This window comes from Papilio polytes, unplaced genomic scaffold, assembly GCF_000836215.1.
Source record: "Papilio polytes unplaced genomic scaffold, Ppol_1.0 DF822178.1, whole genome shotgun sequence".
Classification (NCBI taxonomy): domain Eukaryota; kingdom Metazoa; phylum Arthropoda; class Insecta; order Lepidoptera; family Papilionidae; genus Papilio; species Papilio polytes.
The window spans coordinates 3,910,255-3,925,924 of NW_013527026.1; the positions used below are offsets into that span (position 1 = coordinate 3,910,255).

Consider the following 15,670-nt stretch of genomic DNA (forward strand, 5'->3'; position numbering starts at 1 on the left):
CGTTGAAATACCTGGGTCGCCCAAATCGTGCGGAATGGAGTCCTTGATCTTAAATTTAACAGACTTCCCATCGTATAGAGATTGTCTGCATTTCGCCGTCTCCAAAGCTATCGAATCTCGGAACATATACTGCAGGACAACCTGAAATTATAATTCAACAATTTTAGATATGTAGTAAAAAACAATTTTTTTTGTTCCGTGATAAACAAAATTACCTGTAAATTTGGCCAGAGTTGTGCTATCGCAAAAGATGCGTAGAAATGTACATCATATGTGTTGTACATTCTGTACTCGTGACCTTCCAAGTATCCGAAAACGCCAAATTCATGCCTGTTATTAATTAAAAAAAGGTAATGAAAATTTTCCCTCTAAAAAAATAACATTTGTAAGATTATAAATTTACAATTACCTAGGATCTGTTTCAGGATATTCATCTCGGACGTCAAACCAAATAGTTCCTCCATCAGCGACAAAATAAAGCTCGTTCATTAAGGCACTTTTCAACCAGTCTGGGATGTTGCTAAAAATCATTTAATTGTTTTAAATTTACTCAATAACAATTATAATGTAGTAAAATATAATATTACCTATTTGACAAAATTGGATCCTGCCATTCAGCAATTTGTTTTTCCCAGTTTTCGTAATTTCTTAAAGCGTAAGCAGCTATGCTGGCTCCGGCTATTGCATCGCTACCAAAGTACTTTGTATAATATCTAAAAAAAAAACATTTAAAATAAGAACAAAACACACTTTCACGTACATTTTACAAATAGTCTAAAAATATACCTTTTATGTGTTTTCTTATCATTTTTGTACTTTATCACAGGCATGTCCCAGACAAGTGCAAATTCTGTTGAACCCACTCCTCCGGGGTCCAGACTTATACAACTAGAGAGCCCTAGAGAATCACCTACAAAGTAAAATTAAATTATACTCTACTATATTTAAATACATTTTAATGCAAAGGAATGATGCATTATTAGAAAATGATTGAATGAAATATACTTACCAACTCAAATGTTTTGCTGTAATTAATTATTAATATTTAAGATATTTATATTCTATTTTAAGATGCAAAAACAATTTAATCACATTTAAATACTTACATTTATAAATTTTCTGAGGTTTTTCTTTCTTTTTATTTTTATTATCGGCCTCTGTTTTTTTATCGTTCACATTTGGCGGCGACGGAGTGAGACTCGGATCGGGTTGTAGTTTGCCATTCTTCTTCAAACAATCCCATACATATGAAGAAGTTTTCGTAGAATTCCACAAACAGTAACCTTGGTGAATGGATTCGTTCTCACATTTCCGTTTAGCGATGGTAAAGGCGCACGTAATGTCTGCTACCTTCTGCTCCAAAGTTACACCACAACTATATTCTTCTGAATATCTTTCTAAATCTAGTTTACCTTAAATAAAAACAAATTAGACATATAAATATAATGATTTTTGTATAAATCTGATTCACGCAAAAACTACTGGGCCGATTTTTAAAATAACATAAGCTACAATTTTTTTTATTTTTCATTTTCACGCGGACGAAATCGCAATCAATAACTAGTTTTAATATAATTTTTTAATGAATCATATTCATGACTCATTAAAAACACTTTAGAAAAAAACAATTCTATATTTTACCTAGAAATAATAAACAAGATTAGCGTTATCAGATTATTGGGATATTAAATAAAATAGGATTTAATTTTATCTTTTTTATAAAAAAAAAGGAAAAATATAAATACAACCTGATTATTTAATATCATACAATATATAAGAAACCTTTTTTTTTATAAGTCCTTTATAGTTGTTTAGGTAAACAACAAAGAAACAAATACAATAAATGTAACCAACTTTTAGATAGTTTCTTAATCTAATAACATGGACTTTGTCATTTTAATCAGCTGTTATGATAAAAGTATTAATTTGAACACCTGCTTCTTAATCACACAAATAACTCACAATCTAATACATAAGACATTTTTTATCCAACATCTTACTAATATTATAAATATCAATGTTTAGATGGATGGATGTTTGTTATAAGGTATTTCCGGAACAGCTCAACAAATCTTGCTGAAATTTGTCACAGATGTAGAATAAGCGTGGAAGAACACATAGGCTACTTTTATCATTTGTCCTTTTTTTAATCTCCGCAGACGAAGTCGCGAGTGACAACTAGTTGACAATATATTTGTAATAGAACCACAGAACAAAATCATACATAGGGGATAGAAGGGCATATTTAATGATTTTTTTCTTTTGATGCAACCTAACCTCTCTAATACAATGAGTTCTCCTGTTCTCTTCTATCTCATATTATGTTAATATAGAAAGGTACAGATGGCAATATTGAGGTTAACTAAATACAAGATATTACTCACCAATATTCTTCTTTTTGTTTGGACCTCCTAAAACTTCAGTCCAAGTAAATGTAATGTTCACATCACGATGCTCCTCACACACATTGGTCGCAGAAAACACAAATACTGCACATGGTAAGCTGCTATCCTGAAAAAAATAATAATAAATAAATCGCTCATAAATGGTAAAAAATCAAATCTTAAACTTAATAACAGATGGTACAGATTAAACACTAAAATAAAAAATATATAATTTATATATATATAGATTAAATATATAGATTAAACTATTTCTGACATTTAATCTATTTAAAATATATTTACCTTATAATTATGAGGTATCACAGGTGATATTTGTCTGCAGACTAATTTAATTCCATATTTAGACAAGTCATATGTTGTCCATGCTCGAGGGTACAGGGCTGTGTATTCACAATCTGAACCTTTTAGATTCCATTCCCAACTTGCAGGTGCCTTTTTTGGTTTCCTTGAATTTAATAAAAAAGCTTTGAAATTAAAAACAGCCAGTTATTTCTCATTTTTTACAAAATGCAACTGGCAGTCAATAATTATTCAAATGATTTATATTAAAATTAAAAATTGACTCTAGAACATTAACTTCTATAAATAGGCAGAATATAAGAGGTTGAATGTTTGTGACTATTTAATTTTCATCTTTTTGGTGCTGATGGCTATGGTCTGATAATAGAGTTAGAATTAACTATCAACATCAACAGGCATATTAAAGTTGTAATGATGTGAAACCTATCCATTTATAGAGATCAATGGTTTGGAATATATTATAGAAATACAAATTAGTATAATAATATTTGAAACTTACTTATAAGTTGATAAAACAGATTGATATATTGTTTCATTTTTGGCATCTCTTATGTTAACAATAAACTGACATTCTGGTACTGTTACATATTCATATATACCAGGGAACAGTTGAAATCGACAGAATTCACCTTTAAACCCTCTGCCAATTGTACCACCTCCTATACCACCTATAGGACAACCTGTAGAAAAGTATAACAGCTAATTTAGACAATGAGATATCTATTAAAAATTAATGATCTCAGGATAGAATTAGAAAGTTAAAACATAAGTACTTAAATTTCTTACCATACATCCTTTGTGCTGAAATCATATTTACATAGTCCATTATTGGACGTTTCTTCTGTATTCTTTTCCCTACATAATACTTTAGATACCTGAAAATAACATATTCAGTTTTTGAGTCAGTATGTAGATGTATGTGTGAAGTCAATCAACATGCACTAGGCTACCATGGTTGACTATGGCCTAGTCACCATACTGAGTAGGCTCTGAGCCTTTCGGTATGAACTTATAGAGAGTTTGTTATAATGATGATATAGATTCTAGTGCTAAGAAAATTAGGTCATCTAATAATTCTCTTGAACATATGTAGTGCTATATGTTATAAATTTATAGAAATGTGAAAAATTCCAGAGTATGTTTGAAATTACTTACCTTGCTGTAAGTGGCATCATTTCAAACATTTGCTTAGGTCTGGGTATAATTATTTGTTTACTTTTAATAGGAAATTTATGGTTTAATAATAATTTTAGGCCTAATTTAGGAGGCTTATCAAGGCCCAATTCTTGATCACCTATAGCTTCGAAATCCATCTTATTATCTTGTATAACAACCATTATCCTGTATTAGAAGACTAATTTCTTAAATTACACTTTAATTTAAATCATGACCAAAGTACAAAAAGAAATCATGGCAATAGTGTACTACTAAGATAAAAATACTATCTCGAAAATAATTTAATGACTAAAAGGAAGTAAGGAAGGGAAATTGACGGCTACTGACAGCTGACAGCTAATGACGGACACGCTTTTTTTCTGTCACCGTGATACCCGTCTATTCTATTACTTTTTATAAGTTTTTTATGTTTGTTATAATATTATATTACATAGGCTAGTTTTCTTCACACTAAAATACTCGAGGATGATTAAATATGCGTGATTTGTCAAACTAATCAAACTTATAATTAAACAAACTATAATTACCCTCACTGTTAACTTTTCATGTTATTCGTGGACTTTTAATTTAGTCTGTGCTCTTTATTCTTTGAAATTGTTGAAATTGTCCATAGTCCTGTCAAAATTTTGCCAATATTTACTTATAATAGTATTTCATAGACTGGGATTTTCAATCTAAAAATATCACCATTAAGTGAAAAATAAGGGACTATAATTAATGTTTTCCTACCATGAAAGGATGCATATATAAGTAAACATATGAAACGAATACTAAATATGTTAAAATAAGAAGTTGACAGTGAAAGCTTTGTGGGTTCGTTTATTACATTAACGAAGCTTTTAAATCATTAAAATGGATATACCAGTACAAATAGCGATCCGCCTTAAACCTCCAAGCATTGCAGACTCGTTACAGTGTATATTTAGTAATCCAGTGACTCAAATAGTGATAACTGAAAGTGGCCAGACTTTTCATGTCAACAGAGCATTACCAGTCGATTGTACCCAAGCTCATCTGTTTAATTCATTTATGATTCCACAAATTAACTGTTTCCTGGATGGATGTGACACATCAGTAGTAGTTTTTGGCCAAGCAAGGACTGGAAAAACTTACACTCTGTTCGGACCAGGTATTCTTTAACTTATTTAATTTATTGCTTATGGTTCCATTACTATATTAGCTACATATCGTTGTTGGAGACTAATTCTTTTTGTAGGAGCTATTAGCTTAAAATTTGAATTTGTTTTAGGTTTTGAATGCATACATAGCGAATGCGACCAAGGCATCATTCCACGATTTCTTACTGACATTTTTCACAAGCTTAGTCAAATGCCTGAAAGGGAATTTATATTACATATTACATGGATGCAAGTCGTTAATAATAATATTTTCGATGTGCTTGGAGCTGGATTAGTTAGGTGTTGCAATGTAGAAGAGGCATTTCAATATTTACAACTAGGATGGAGGCAAAGATGTTTAGGAAATCACCATACAGTGTTCACAGTAAGTATGGAACAGAAATGGGTGGGCACAAATGGTGTTCTTAATCACAGAATGTCCACAGCTAGTTTCTGTGATCTTGCTGCATATCCTGAGCCCAGTCTTTTCGCTTTAGAGAATATTATCAAGGAATTGGTAGCGGGAAATCCTCCTAAGCAAATAAACTATGACCAGTGCATCCTTACAGCAATGTTGAGAGATTCGTTTGGTGGCAGAGCATTTACTTGGGTCATTGGCTGTATAAGTACAGAGCCAGAAGACTACCAGGACACCTTAAAGATTCTGAATGTATGCCTTTGTTGTAGAGGTATCAAAAATTTTGTTACCGTAAATTTATTTGCTGACAATAACACTCCTGTGTACACAGAAAAGAATGTTCTACCAGCTGACAATAGTTTTAATTTACAATTCGCAACAACACAATGGATAAAACTAGTCTCCAATGCAGAGGGATTGTTTAATAAGATATTACAATCAAAATCTTTATCAGAGACTGATATTAATCAAGTTAGCGAGTGGTTATTCTTAAAAGCTGAATGTGATGAATGTTTGAATGGTGATGGTGGTGATAATAAAGATGTGGCTACAAAACAAGGCTTACCAAGAATAGCAGAGGATACTGAGCCTAGTGAACCAAGTGAATCTGATGAAGAATCTGATTCTGAAGATAGTCATTCTGAAACTGTATTTCAAGATAAAGTTGAAAAATATATGGATTACTTTAGAGAGAAAAATGATCAGCTGTTTGCAGAGAGATGTGAAGAATATTTGAATCATATTGATTCAGATGATATTACTATTTCGGAGACGAGTGGGTCACAATCTCTGCCAATAATGACATCACAATCAAATTCAGGAAGGAGACGGACAATCCAGCCAGGTGAGAGCTTATCTGGTGCAGAACTTGAATTATTAAGGAAAGTAGCAGCCAAAGCGATATCACCGGAATCTCAAAAAATCATAATAGAATCTCACAAGAAAGATGTAGATCCTGAACCAAAATTAATAGAAAGGGAACTTCTGAAAATGATTGATTCTGCAAAGACAGCTGAGATTTGTAAAAAGTATAAAATGACAAAGGAGAAATATGCTCAGAAACAAATTTTAGCAAGAAAAATTTCTAAAGAAATAAGTGGCAGTCAGACACAACTTAAGGAGTTGATTAATCTTTGTATAGCCAAAGAAAGACTGATTAATGATTTAACAAAGGCAATATGCATTAATAATCCAAACAAAATCTACACAGATAAATTTGATTCTAGATTAGGTGATCAAGATGCCATCAAAGAAATAAAGAGGCATGAGACAAACCTCAAAACATATAAGAAACAAATAGACCAAATAAAAAGGCAAATCAAGAAAGATGAAAAAAGACGGAATACTTTAGATGTAGAATTAGTTAAAGATAAATTAAAATTAGATGAATTGTCAGAATCTTCTGTTGATATTAAAGATAAAAAAGCACATTCATTAAAACATTTTACTAATAGAATAACACAGTTAGATAGTATTTTAAAGGAAAAGACCAATGATTTGGCAAATTTAGAATTATCAAAAGATAAAGAGCTTTTGCTTAGGAAGGAAATTAAAAATTTACGCAAAACAAGGGAATGTTTACACGAACAAAGATGTAGTTTGGGACATAAGAGGAAGATCTACAAATCTTTATCAGACTCTGAGGTATATAGTATTTGATTTCTTCTGTTTAACACTTCAATGCTATGATATGCTGCAATTTTATAAATTTGCATTATTTTCAGGAAAGAAAAATACTAGAGTGTGAAGAAGCTATAGAAGCAATAGATACAGCGATAGAGTATAAAAATAATTTAATTTGTGGCAAATCACCGGCCGCGTCACTGTCAGACTCTCAGGAGAACAAAGACTCTCGGACCCGAGGTGAACAGATGCTCATGGCCAGGCTGGACAAGCTATCTCATGATGAAATGAAGTCATTACTCTACAGGTATTTCGAAAAGGTAAAGATTAAAATGTTATATTATGTTTGTAAGTTTGAAAACTTAGTCTTCATCATCATCAACTTGCCTTTGTCCATACGGAGTGTCGACACAGTATGTGCTACTCTTATACATTTCTATCAGCCGTCATATCTGAATCCACTCCCTTCCTAATGATATTCTCTTTCACACAATCCATCCAAACTTTCTTCTGTCTCCAGTATCCACTCCCTTAATCATGTCCTCTTTCACACAATCCCATCCATACTTTCATCTGTCCTGGGTAAATTTGAAAACATAGTCATTAAATGTTGAAATGCTGTCAGGTAGTGGACTTGCGCGGCGCGTGCGCAGCGCTGGAGGCGGGCGCGGCGGCGGCAGCGGCGGAGGCGACGGCGTGGCGCGCGCGCGCCGCCGCCGCCTGGCGCCACGCGCACCGTCCGCGCCCTACACAACATACGAGGTACGTTTACCTTAAACTGACCTCCACTCATACAAACACTAACAATGCTATATTGCTGTTAGGCATTCTTAAACAAAAATTATTTTTGTATCCTGTATTGTATGATTGACTAGTTGTTTCCGTGCGGCTTCATCTGCATGTACTTGTAAAACTCTATTTTATAAGTTTACATTTGTAAAGCTTACATTTTATTGCAAATATAAAAATTCAAATGGAAAAATGACAATTACCGTTACCATGGCAACCTTGCTTCTTTTCTGCTACTCGTTTGTAGTTTTGTATCTTTCCCTTGTGACTGTTATTTTCAATTTATTCACCTCTAAATTAAATAGAGGGAAATTACCTATAGACTGTCATTGTAGAACTTTTTATTAAAAAAAAAAACGTGGGCGTCGTTGACCACCTCTGTGTTCCCGCCGCTCGTTTGCCCCTTCTCACATAAAAAAAATAGTTATTCAAAAATATCCTATGATTATTCTACATAACAAAGTGCATGTATGTTCTATTTTGTTAAGTATATATTTGTTTTTTAGGTATACATTTGTATGTGTTGTTTCCAGATGTTTAGACGCGGGCATCATCAACGATAGAGCTTTGTCTCTAGGAGTGACCACGGACTCTGAGACGTCTGACGACGCGATGCGGCTCGTGGACCGCATGCGCCAGCTCGCCAGGTATCCTGCGGTAAGTGTGCTTTTATTTACGTAATATTTAATATCAGTACTAGTTTTTACCCGCGAGTCCGTCCATGTGGAATTAAAAAAAAATCAAAAGTAAAAAGCCTATTTCTACTTTTAGATTACTCTATACATCTATGCCAAATTTCATTACGATCCATCCATCAGTTTAGGCTACAAACTCTAACAAACATCTATTCATCTATCTAAATTTTCCATCTATAATATTAGTAAGACATAGTACATTCACGCTTTAATAAACTAAATTGTGTAATAGTCTCAATAAAATAAATTGTGACTACATTTTCTTGGGATCTAAGCTTCTATAATTTTTTTTTTGTCTAGGGTCCTGTAATACCGAGTCAGAATCTCAGACAACTGATGCCGGCCACCAATATGCCAGTGGCCAAAGTCACCAAGGAACGGAACAAGCTCGTTATAATACAACAGAACAAGAAAAACTGATATACAGCATTATTTTTAATTTCAACGCTCAATATCTATTTATTATCTATATTTCTTTTAAAGATTTTTAACTGAAATTGTAAACTTTGTGGTATTTTCATATTTTGTCTTTAGACAAATTGGCCACAATTTTGTTGCAAAAGTTCTTATATGAAACAAATGGAATCTCACAAATATAGCTCCGCGGAAATTATATACTACTAGGTATGAACCTTATCCCATGTGTACTCCAGACTTTGTTTTATATCTGTGCCAAATTTCAATAAGATATGTTGAATTGTTGCAGAATGATTGAGTAAACAAAAAAAAAAACTAAATTATAGAATCACATGGGAATCGTAACCATTCCCGGAATAAAAAGTAGCCTGTGTTCTTCCGGACTATGCTCTAAACCTGTGCCAAATTTCATGGAGATCCGTTCAGCCGTTTAGGCTACAAACGCTAACAAACATCCATCCATCGTAACTTTCGCATTTATAATATTTATATATGGTATATGATTACTAAAAATGATATATTAAGATGCAATATTGATAATTATGTGAGATGTTACAAATATTCACTGCCATGTTTTAAATTATTTAAATATAAGTGTTGGATATGTGATGTTTTCTACCCATTATGATAAAGCATTATTCGTGTTGGATTATTGCTTGATTGCTGGTATTTTTGTAATATATGTAATATGTGCCATGAATTTTAGTGACATAAAAGTTGTTCTTTTTGTATTATTAATTACAGGAATTTATTGATATTTTAAATTATTGCATTCGGTGCTTGTTGTTTAAAATGTCATTAAAGCAAGTGTAAAAAATGTAATAATCAATATTAATGTAGAATTATTACTAGTAACTTAATAATGTTAAACTGATTCCAATGAAATCTCTAAAATGTTAATAAAATAATTAAATTTCTAGAAATAATTGTTAAATCTATATTTGCAAGATCAAAAGCCTTAACTCAACTCAACTACTTTTTATTGTTTCTTATGTTATTATTTCAATTAATATACGTAAATAAGATTATAACACAAACTTGTACAGTGTATATGAACGTTTTGTATAATATTTGTTAATAATTCTTTTGCATCTAGAAATTAATTAACATAGACTAATAATTTTCGTAAATATCTCTGTAAAACTATGCTTAATGCATCAAATATAAAATTAAAAATAAATAACTTTTGTATGATTTTTAGAATTTTTTTTCAGAAACATTAATTGAAAGTTTTAGAATCTTATATCAATAAAAGGTCAGAGAACAATATTTCAGAATAAAACCTTCATATACTATGTAAATATAATTCATTTATTCCATAGTCATATTTAAATTGCAAATTACTGGTCGGTAATGAAAACAGTAAATCTGTGATTAAAAAAATATATAAGAACTATTTCATAACATTGTTCTTTTGGATTAACTATAAACTATTTTCTCAAATTGCTAAAGAAATTCAATTGTTCCACTTGATCTAATTTTTTGAGAGTTTTGTAAAGTTTCTTAGATACAATTGTTTAGGGAACAATATTAAATGTCTATATCTAAGTGCAAAAGGTTGGGAACCTCTGGAATATCTTTACTTTAACAATAAAACTTGATCAATATCACAGAACAACATTTTATACATTCTAAAAAATAAAATCAGATTACTATATTAGTGGAGGAATGAAAGCTTTAAAAGTCTAAAACTATTTACCTTATACTTTATGGATATTGATGTAATTTACTAATTCGGAGGATTATTCTGTTTCATTTGAAGTCCCACGGTATACATAAGATGCCCTCTGACAATACTGAATAATAATGTGTCACGTACAGAATATTCCCGCGCAGCTTCTGCAATAACACATATATTAAATGTAATTTAACCAAATAGCTTACAATAAATAACAAAAAAATTGCCCATAATAAAACATTCACTAATAACCAAGCTTGTTTATCGGCTCAAAAATATAACTTTGTATGGGAGTACAGTCCGCTGATTAAATGTAAACATATAAAGCTTCAGAAACTTTTATAAGCTTTTGGTTACAAAATATGTATCCGTCTAACCCACTAATTCATGATATTAACTAATTATTATGTGTTTTTAAAACCAAAGGTCTTGACAAGTTCATAAATTTTTGTAAATGTAAACACATTTATGCAGCTGACTGTACAAAAGTAGTTCGCAGAATCAAATGTATTCAAGCACCTTAGATAAATATATCGAGATCAATTAAGATTTTCCCATTTTATTTAAGTGTAACTTACAGTGTTAAGTTTGTCAATCCTGGTGAGCAGCCGCTGGCAGCACAGGATCATGAGCGCGGGCGTGATGCTGTCGTCCTTGAGCAGCTGCAGCAGCCCGAAGCGCTCCGTCACCTCCACGTGCAGCGCGCGCTCCACGTGCTTGTTACTGATATATGTGTTAAGAAATATAACCTATCTATACTACTTTACACACTTAGAAAAAGATTTTTTTTTATCATAGACAATAAATTGTCTGCAAGTGATAAGGGTAAATGTAATTTCTACTGAATAGGTCCATATAATCATAAAATAATTTGCTGAAAGTTTTCCCATCTGCTTTTATAAGTAATTGTTGGTTCATTAATTGTAGGCAAATGCATGGGCATCGCCAGAGTAATATGAAATCTGGCCATTATGAAAATGTAATATAGATTCTTAGATAGATAGATTAGCTTTTTTAATTACCATTGGGAAATGGTAAATATATATCCTACTGCGAAAAACTTAAATACTGCCAATTCCTATAGACCTAAATAAATAGATAACACAAAGTTGTTAATTCATAAAAATGACCATATCAATTGACAAGCGATATTTTGGTATAAAAAAAATTATTTTTTACTACTAGTTCCACATCAAGGTCTGGCGTCGCCCATGTGCAGATTTTACCAAACATTTGAACTTACATGCTGTATTCAGTGAGCAGCAACATGGCCTCATCGAGATGTTCCGCCATGAAGGCCACCAGCTCGTCCGCGGGACACGACGACGGTGTTATGAACTGACCCGTCGGTGACACCATTAGCGGACCTGCTTCACTTTAAAACAAAAAAGAATTTAAATGAAAAAAAAATAAACACCTATGTTATATGCTATGCATTTGACACAGTCTGTGCTACTACAGTATTTTTGTTACTGATAACTAAAATTTACAGTACAAATTAGGTGCAAACTTATTTATGTGATACTAGCTGTCGCCCGCGATTCCTTCCGTGCGGAATTAAAAAAAAACTTTGAGTAGCCTATGTGTTCTTCCAGATCATGTTCTAAATCTGTGAAAAAATATCAGTGAGATCTGCTGAGCCATTATGTAGATACATAAAACCAAACATCGATCTATTACATTATCCATTCATATTAATAAGATTTAAAATAAAAAAGCACACTTACGGCTCTACAACAATTTCGTATTTACTAAGAGATTCTGGTACTGATGCTGGAAACTTCTTTCCATGTCCGTAGAAGTCTCCTATAGATGTGATCAGCTGTCGCAAATGGTTACAGTACTGAGTTGCTGACACTTTGGGCATGAACTTTCTGGAAATAAGAAAATAATAAGTATTGAAAGGTTTTTAAAAACAGCTCACTTGTGTTGTAATTGTAAATATTTACCTTCTACATATGTGAATATCCCTCAATATTCTAGACAGAGCTTTCTCGTAATTCGGTATTTGACTTAACGCACCATCTTCTTGACTAACCTTTTTAATTAACTGAAAAACAAAATAATAAAGATTAAATTATTAGTACAGTATTAATAATAATTATAGTCTAATTAAATTACTTACCGATAACCATTCATTCCTTACATCAATAATATTAAGAAATACATCACCATCCAAGCTTACTCCGGTAAATTGGCCCAATGCTATTGTTCTACCTTAAAGATAAAATAATAATAAATTATAATAAATCTTAAATGGATGAACTAGCTTGGGGCTTTTATAGAAAAACAACTTTAAGACTGGCATGCGCACAAAAATATATATGTTATGTAGATAACCTAGAAATACAAACCTTTTAGATTAACCATATCTTTTGAATGTTGTGAAGCGAGTGACACAAGGCTCTGTAGAGCTCCCCTTATGTGGCTTATATTCCAACCACTGTCATATTTAACCTACAATAACAAAAATCTAGTTTACCAAAAAAAAAGTTAGTTCCTAGAATTTAAAACAATGCATTTTAATGATTTAAATTTAATTATTAAACTTAAGTTTATAGCTTTACCAACTTCCTTAATACCATAAGTTTTGCATAGATCCTCTGTCAATGATTTCACATGATCTCTCGTTGCTTTTGTAGATTCATACTTCTCTTTAGCTAAATTACTATTTTCATGAATCCAACTTCTGCAAAAAATTATTATAAATAGGTTAGCTAATACTTAAATGAATAAAATTAACTTTTTTATAAATCAACATACATTACATTGTTAATAACTTTTCTTTCTTCTACTTTTCTTTTCATTCGAGTAGCATTTTGAAATTCGTCATTATATTCTTGGTACGCTTTATTAAAATCAGATTTGCTGAAATAATTATACAAATTTACATTTTTAAGCAAAATAATCTTTCAAATTTCATGTCAAGAATTAGGTTTTAGTCATTACCTAAATTCTGGCTTCATATTGCTTACAGGTATTTTGTCAACATAATTTGTTGATATATCACATGCACTTAACACTCTGACCACTGTTTCTCTCACATTATTTCCATTTAAGTTGATTTTTACAAATTTAAATTGTCCTAAAACAATACAAGCATATCATTAATTTTTATTTTAGTATGAAACATGTTCTATGGCCCTCTTCAGGTGAATTAGTTGCTGTACATGTTAAAATGGGATTGGCATTGATATTATACATAAAAAGGTAAATTTTTTCATAGAGTGTACATTGTGAAGAATGGAAACAAAGCCTTGTGTTTAGTTGTGTATAGATTATTTAAATTTTGGCAAAGTGTAAATACTAGCTGTCTCTCTTTTTGTTTATGTTTTAATTTTGCTACCATTTTCAAACTGCTTGATCAATTTTTAAATCATAATAAAAATGAGAAATCTGAGTGTGATGTGTCTGTTCACAGAACACTTCACTATGTTGATTTGAGAGGTTTTACCTGTTGTTTAAAACCATTAGGGTCTAGTTTCATTTATATTACCTTCTGGCATATCCTTTTGTCTTAAATAAAAATGTAGTGCAGGTATTGACATGGTTCGACTAGACTGTTGGGCCTCTATTAAAGCACTTAACTGTTGTAAAGAGTTTTCATTAGTTTTCTGTAAAAGGAAAACCGAAAACTATTGATTAACATAATTGTAATTCCAATCATTTAGTACAGGACTGCAACAAGAACTAAAGACGCAATTAAGCAGAAGTTATAAGCGTTAAATTTATACTAAAGTGCATAGTTTTCTCTCATCAATACATACCCTTTGCTCTGGATATTTTCCAAAAAGATCTGGATGAACACTAAAATAAAATGGCCTCAATGCTGTGGAGATTTCTGCTGAGCTAAGAAATCTACATAGTGTGGCTCCGAAACATCCCTTCCTGTAATTTAAATAGAAATTAGAATATATTACAAAAAACATATCTTTTCTGAACAAGTTTTCTAGTACTGACATACTTGATTTTAGATACAGAATACATTTTAGTATCCTTACGATTTTTTGAATTAGAACTGGTTTTCTTAAACTTATTATTCTAAATTATTTAATGTGCGCACTACATATTGAAAAAAACATTTTTAAGTTTTTAGTAAGACATTGACAATTAGCTTTTGACTTTTAACAAATGTCAATTGAACAAATTGACATTGACGTTTTTGTTTTAAAACCTTTGGTCTCCTGGAAATTAAAAAAAAACTAATTAAATTGTTCATTCTTATATATTCAAGTATTCAATTAAAAGAAAAATAGCAATTAATTTGTGTATCGTAAATAGAAGGCATACATAAAAATTCTGAGCAATAAACGAAGCCTAAACTTATAAATGCATAATAGAGATAAAAGGTGGCACATGAACAAGAATTTTCTGCTTAAATATCTACTAGCCCTCTCTCCAAGGGCGGTAACTAAAACTTATATTATTTATTATGTAATTCAACCTATTTTAAAGGGCTACATCGTTAGAGGTACATAAAAAGAGTTGGAAGTATTGTGTTGAAGGTGATGTAAACAAGAAGGGAGTGCTGACTGAGATGGTGGAGAATAGATTAACCTGGAGGCCGAAAACCAGTTGTGCCGACTCAACAGGATTAGGATAAGGAAGGGAATAGTATTAATGGAACATGTTTAAAAACGAGATTTATCAATCAATCAAGTCAAACAAATCACAATATCTACAGCTTTGCGTGTGAACAATATTCATATGAGCAAAATCTTTAAATCACCTTCCGAACTTAGTTCGTTATTTTTAGCTCTCTTTGGTTGTAAAATATTCACCAAGCCGTTTACATTAGAGATAGACTATGGCACATAGTAATTTGGCCTAGTTACTTTTTAATTGTCTATTTTCTTTTAAATGCTTAGTTACTTTAAATTTGTTAGCGCTATATTAGTTAGCATTATTGCGTAAATATTCACAAAACCTCGGAAAGTAATTGAACAAAGAAAAGAAAGTTTAATAAGCTGCGACATAGTGATGATTGAGATTACGATGGCAGAGCCGGATGGCAAGAAGATAAAGTTTGAACGCTATAAGTTGGAGGTTAT

The 15,670-nt window shown here is 31.5% G+C and overlaps 3 protein-coding genes across 6 annotated transcripts in view; 1 reads left to right on the top strand and 2 right to left on the bottom strand.

Annotated features, from left to right (window-relative positions):
* The window catches only part of LOC106106434 (non-lysosomal glucosylceramidase-like), a 7,458-nt gene extending 3,242 nt beyond the window's left edge, over window positions 1–4,216 (bottom strand). The window contains exons 1-11 of the mRNA XM_013287012.1: window positions 3,861–4,216; window positions 3,492–3,580; window positions 3,205–3,385; window positions 2,688–2,850; window positions 2,385–2,511; window positions 1,107–1,412; window positions 787–910; window positions 588–713; window positions 410–520; window positions 216–330; window positions 12–141 (exon numbers count right to left, since the gene is read on the bottom strand). Of these exons, the coding sequence (XP_013142466.1) occupies window positions 12–141; window positions 216–330; window positions 410–520; window positions 588–713; window positions 787–910; window positions 1,107–1,412; window positions 2,385–2,511; window positions 2,688–2,850; window positions 3,205–3,385; window positions 3,492–3,580; window positions 3,861–4,042 (1,654 nt within the window). The 5' untranslated portion in view covers window positions 4,043–4,216. The remainder of the gene's footprint in view (window positions 1–11; window positions 142–215; window positions 331–409; window positions 521–587; window positions 714–786; window positions 911–1,106; window positions 1,413–2,384; window positions 2,512–2,687; window positions 2,851–3,204; window positions 3,386–3,491; window positions 3,581–3,860) is intronic.
* A 106-nt stretch (window positions 4,217–4,322) lies between these two features.
* LOC106106667 (kinesin-like protein costa) lies at window positions 4,323–8,969 on the top strand. The gene is made up of 6 exons (XM_013287287.1): window positions 4,323–5,010; window positions 5,131–7,061; window positions 7,142–7,360; window positions 7,666–7,802; window positions 8,363–8,486; window positions 8,825–8,969. Exons 1-6 carry the CDS (start codon window positions 4,734–4,736, stop codon window positions 8,942–8,944), a joined length of 2,808 nt encoding a protein of 935 aa, XP_013142741.1. The 5' UTR covers window positions 4,323–4,733; the 3' UTR covers window positions 8,945–8,969.
* A 1,284-nt stretch (window positions 8,970–10,253) lies between these two features.
* The window catches only part of LOC106106639 (T-cell activation inhibitor, mitochondrial), a 46,650-nt gene continuing 41,233 nt past the window's right edge, over window positions 10,254–15,670 (bottom strand). The window contains exons 1-13 of one of the 4 annotated variants that reach the window (XM_013287255.1): window positions 14,580–14,730; window positions 14,387–14,507; window positions 14,116–14,233; window positions 13,569–13,704; window positions 13,383–13,487; window positions 13,191–13,308; window positions 12,974–13,076; window positions 12,745–12,836; window positions 12,569–12,669; window positions 12,347–12,493; window positions 11,863–11,994; window positions 11,198–11,342; window positions 10,254–10,780 (exon numbers count right to left, since the gene is read on the bottom strand). In XM_013287255.1, coding sequence (XP_013142709.1) covers window positions 10,694–10,780; window positions 11,198–11,342; window positions 11,863–11,994; window positions 12,347–12,493; window positions 12,569–12,669; window positions 12,745–12,836; window positions 12,974–13,076; window positions 13,191–13,308; window positions 13,383–13,487; window positions 13,569–13,704; window positions 14,116–14,233; window positions 14,387–14,507; window positions 14,580–14,581 — 1,407 coding nt within the window. In that variant the 5' untranslated portion in view covers window positions 14,582–14,730 and the 3' untranslated portion in view covers window positions 10,254–10,693. Of the gene's footprint in view, window positions 10,781–11,197; window positions 11,343–11,862; window positions 11,995–12,346; window positions 12,494–12,568; window positions 12,670–12,744; window positions 12,837–12,973; window positions 13,077–13,190; window positions 13,309–13,382; window positions 13,488–13,568; window positions 13,705–14,115; window positions 14,234–14,386; window positions 14,508–14,579; window positions 14,731–15,670 lie in introns of those variants that run through there. The other 3 variants (XM_013287256.1, XM_013287254.1, XM_013287253.1) reach the window with 3 other exon arrangements.

Excerpts from the sequence above, each read along its gene's own strand:
- LOC106106667 (XM_013287287.1), top strand. The coding sequence starts at position 4,734 with ATGGATATACCAGTACAAATAGCGATCCGCCTTAAACCTCCAAGCATT. Across the intron at positions 7,062-7,141 it reads AATCTTTATCAGACTCTGAG|GAAAGAAAAATACTAGAGTG; the intron begins GTATATAGTATT and ends CATTATTTTCAG. Across the intron at positions 7,803-8,362 it reads CGCCCTACACAACATACGAG|ATGTTTAGACGCGGGCATCA; the intron begins GTACGTTTACCT and ends TGTTGTTTCCAG.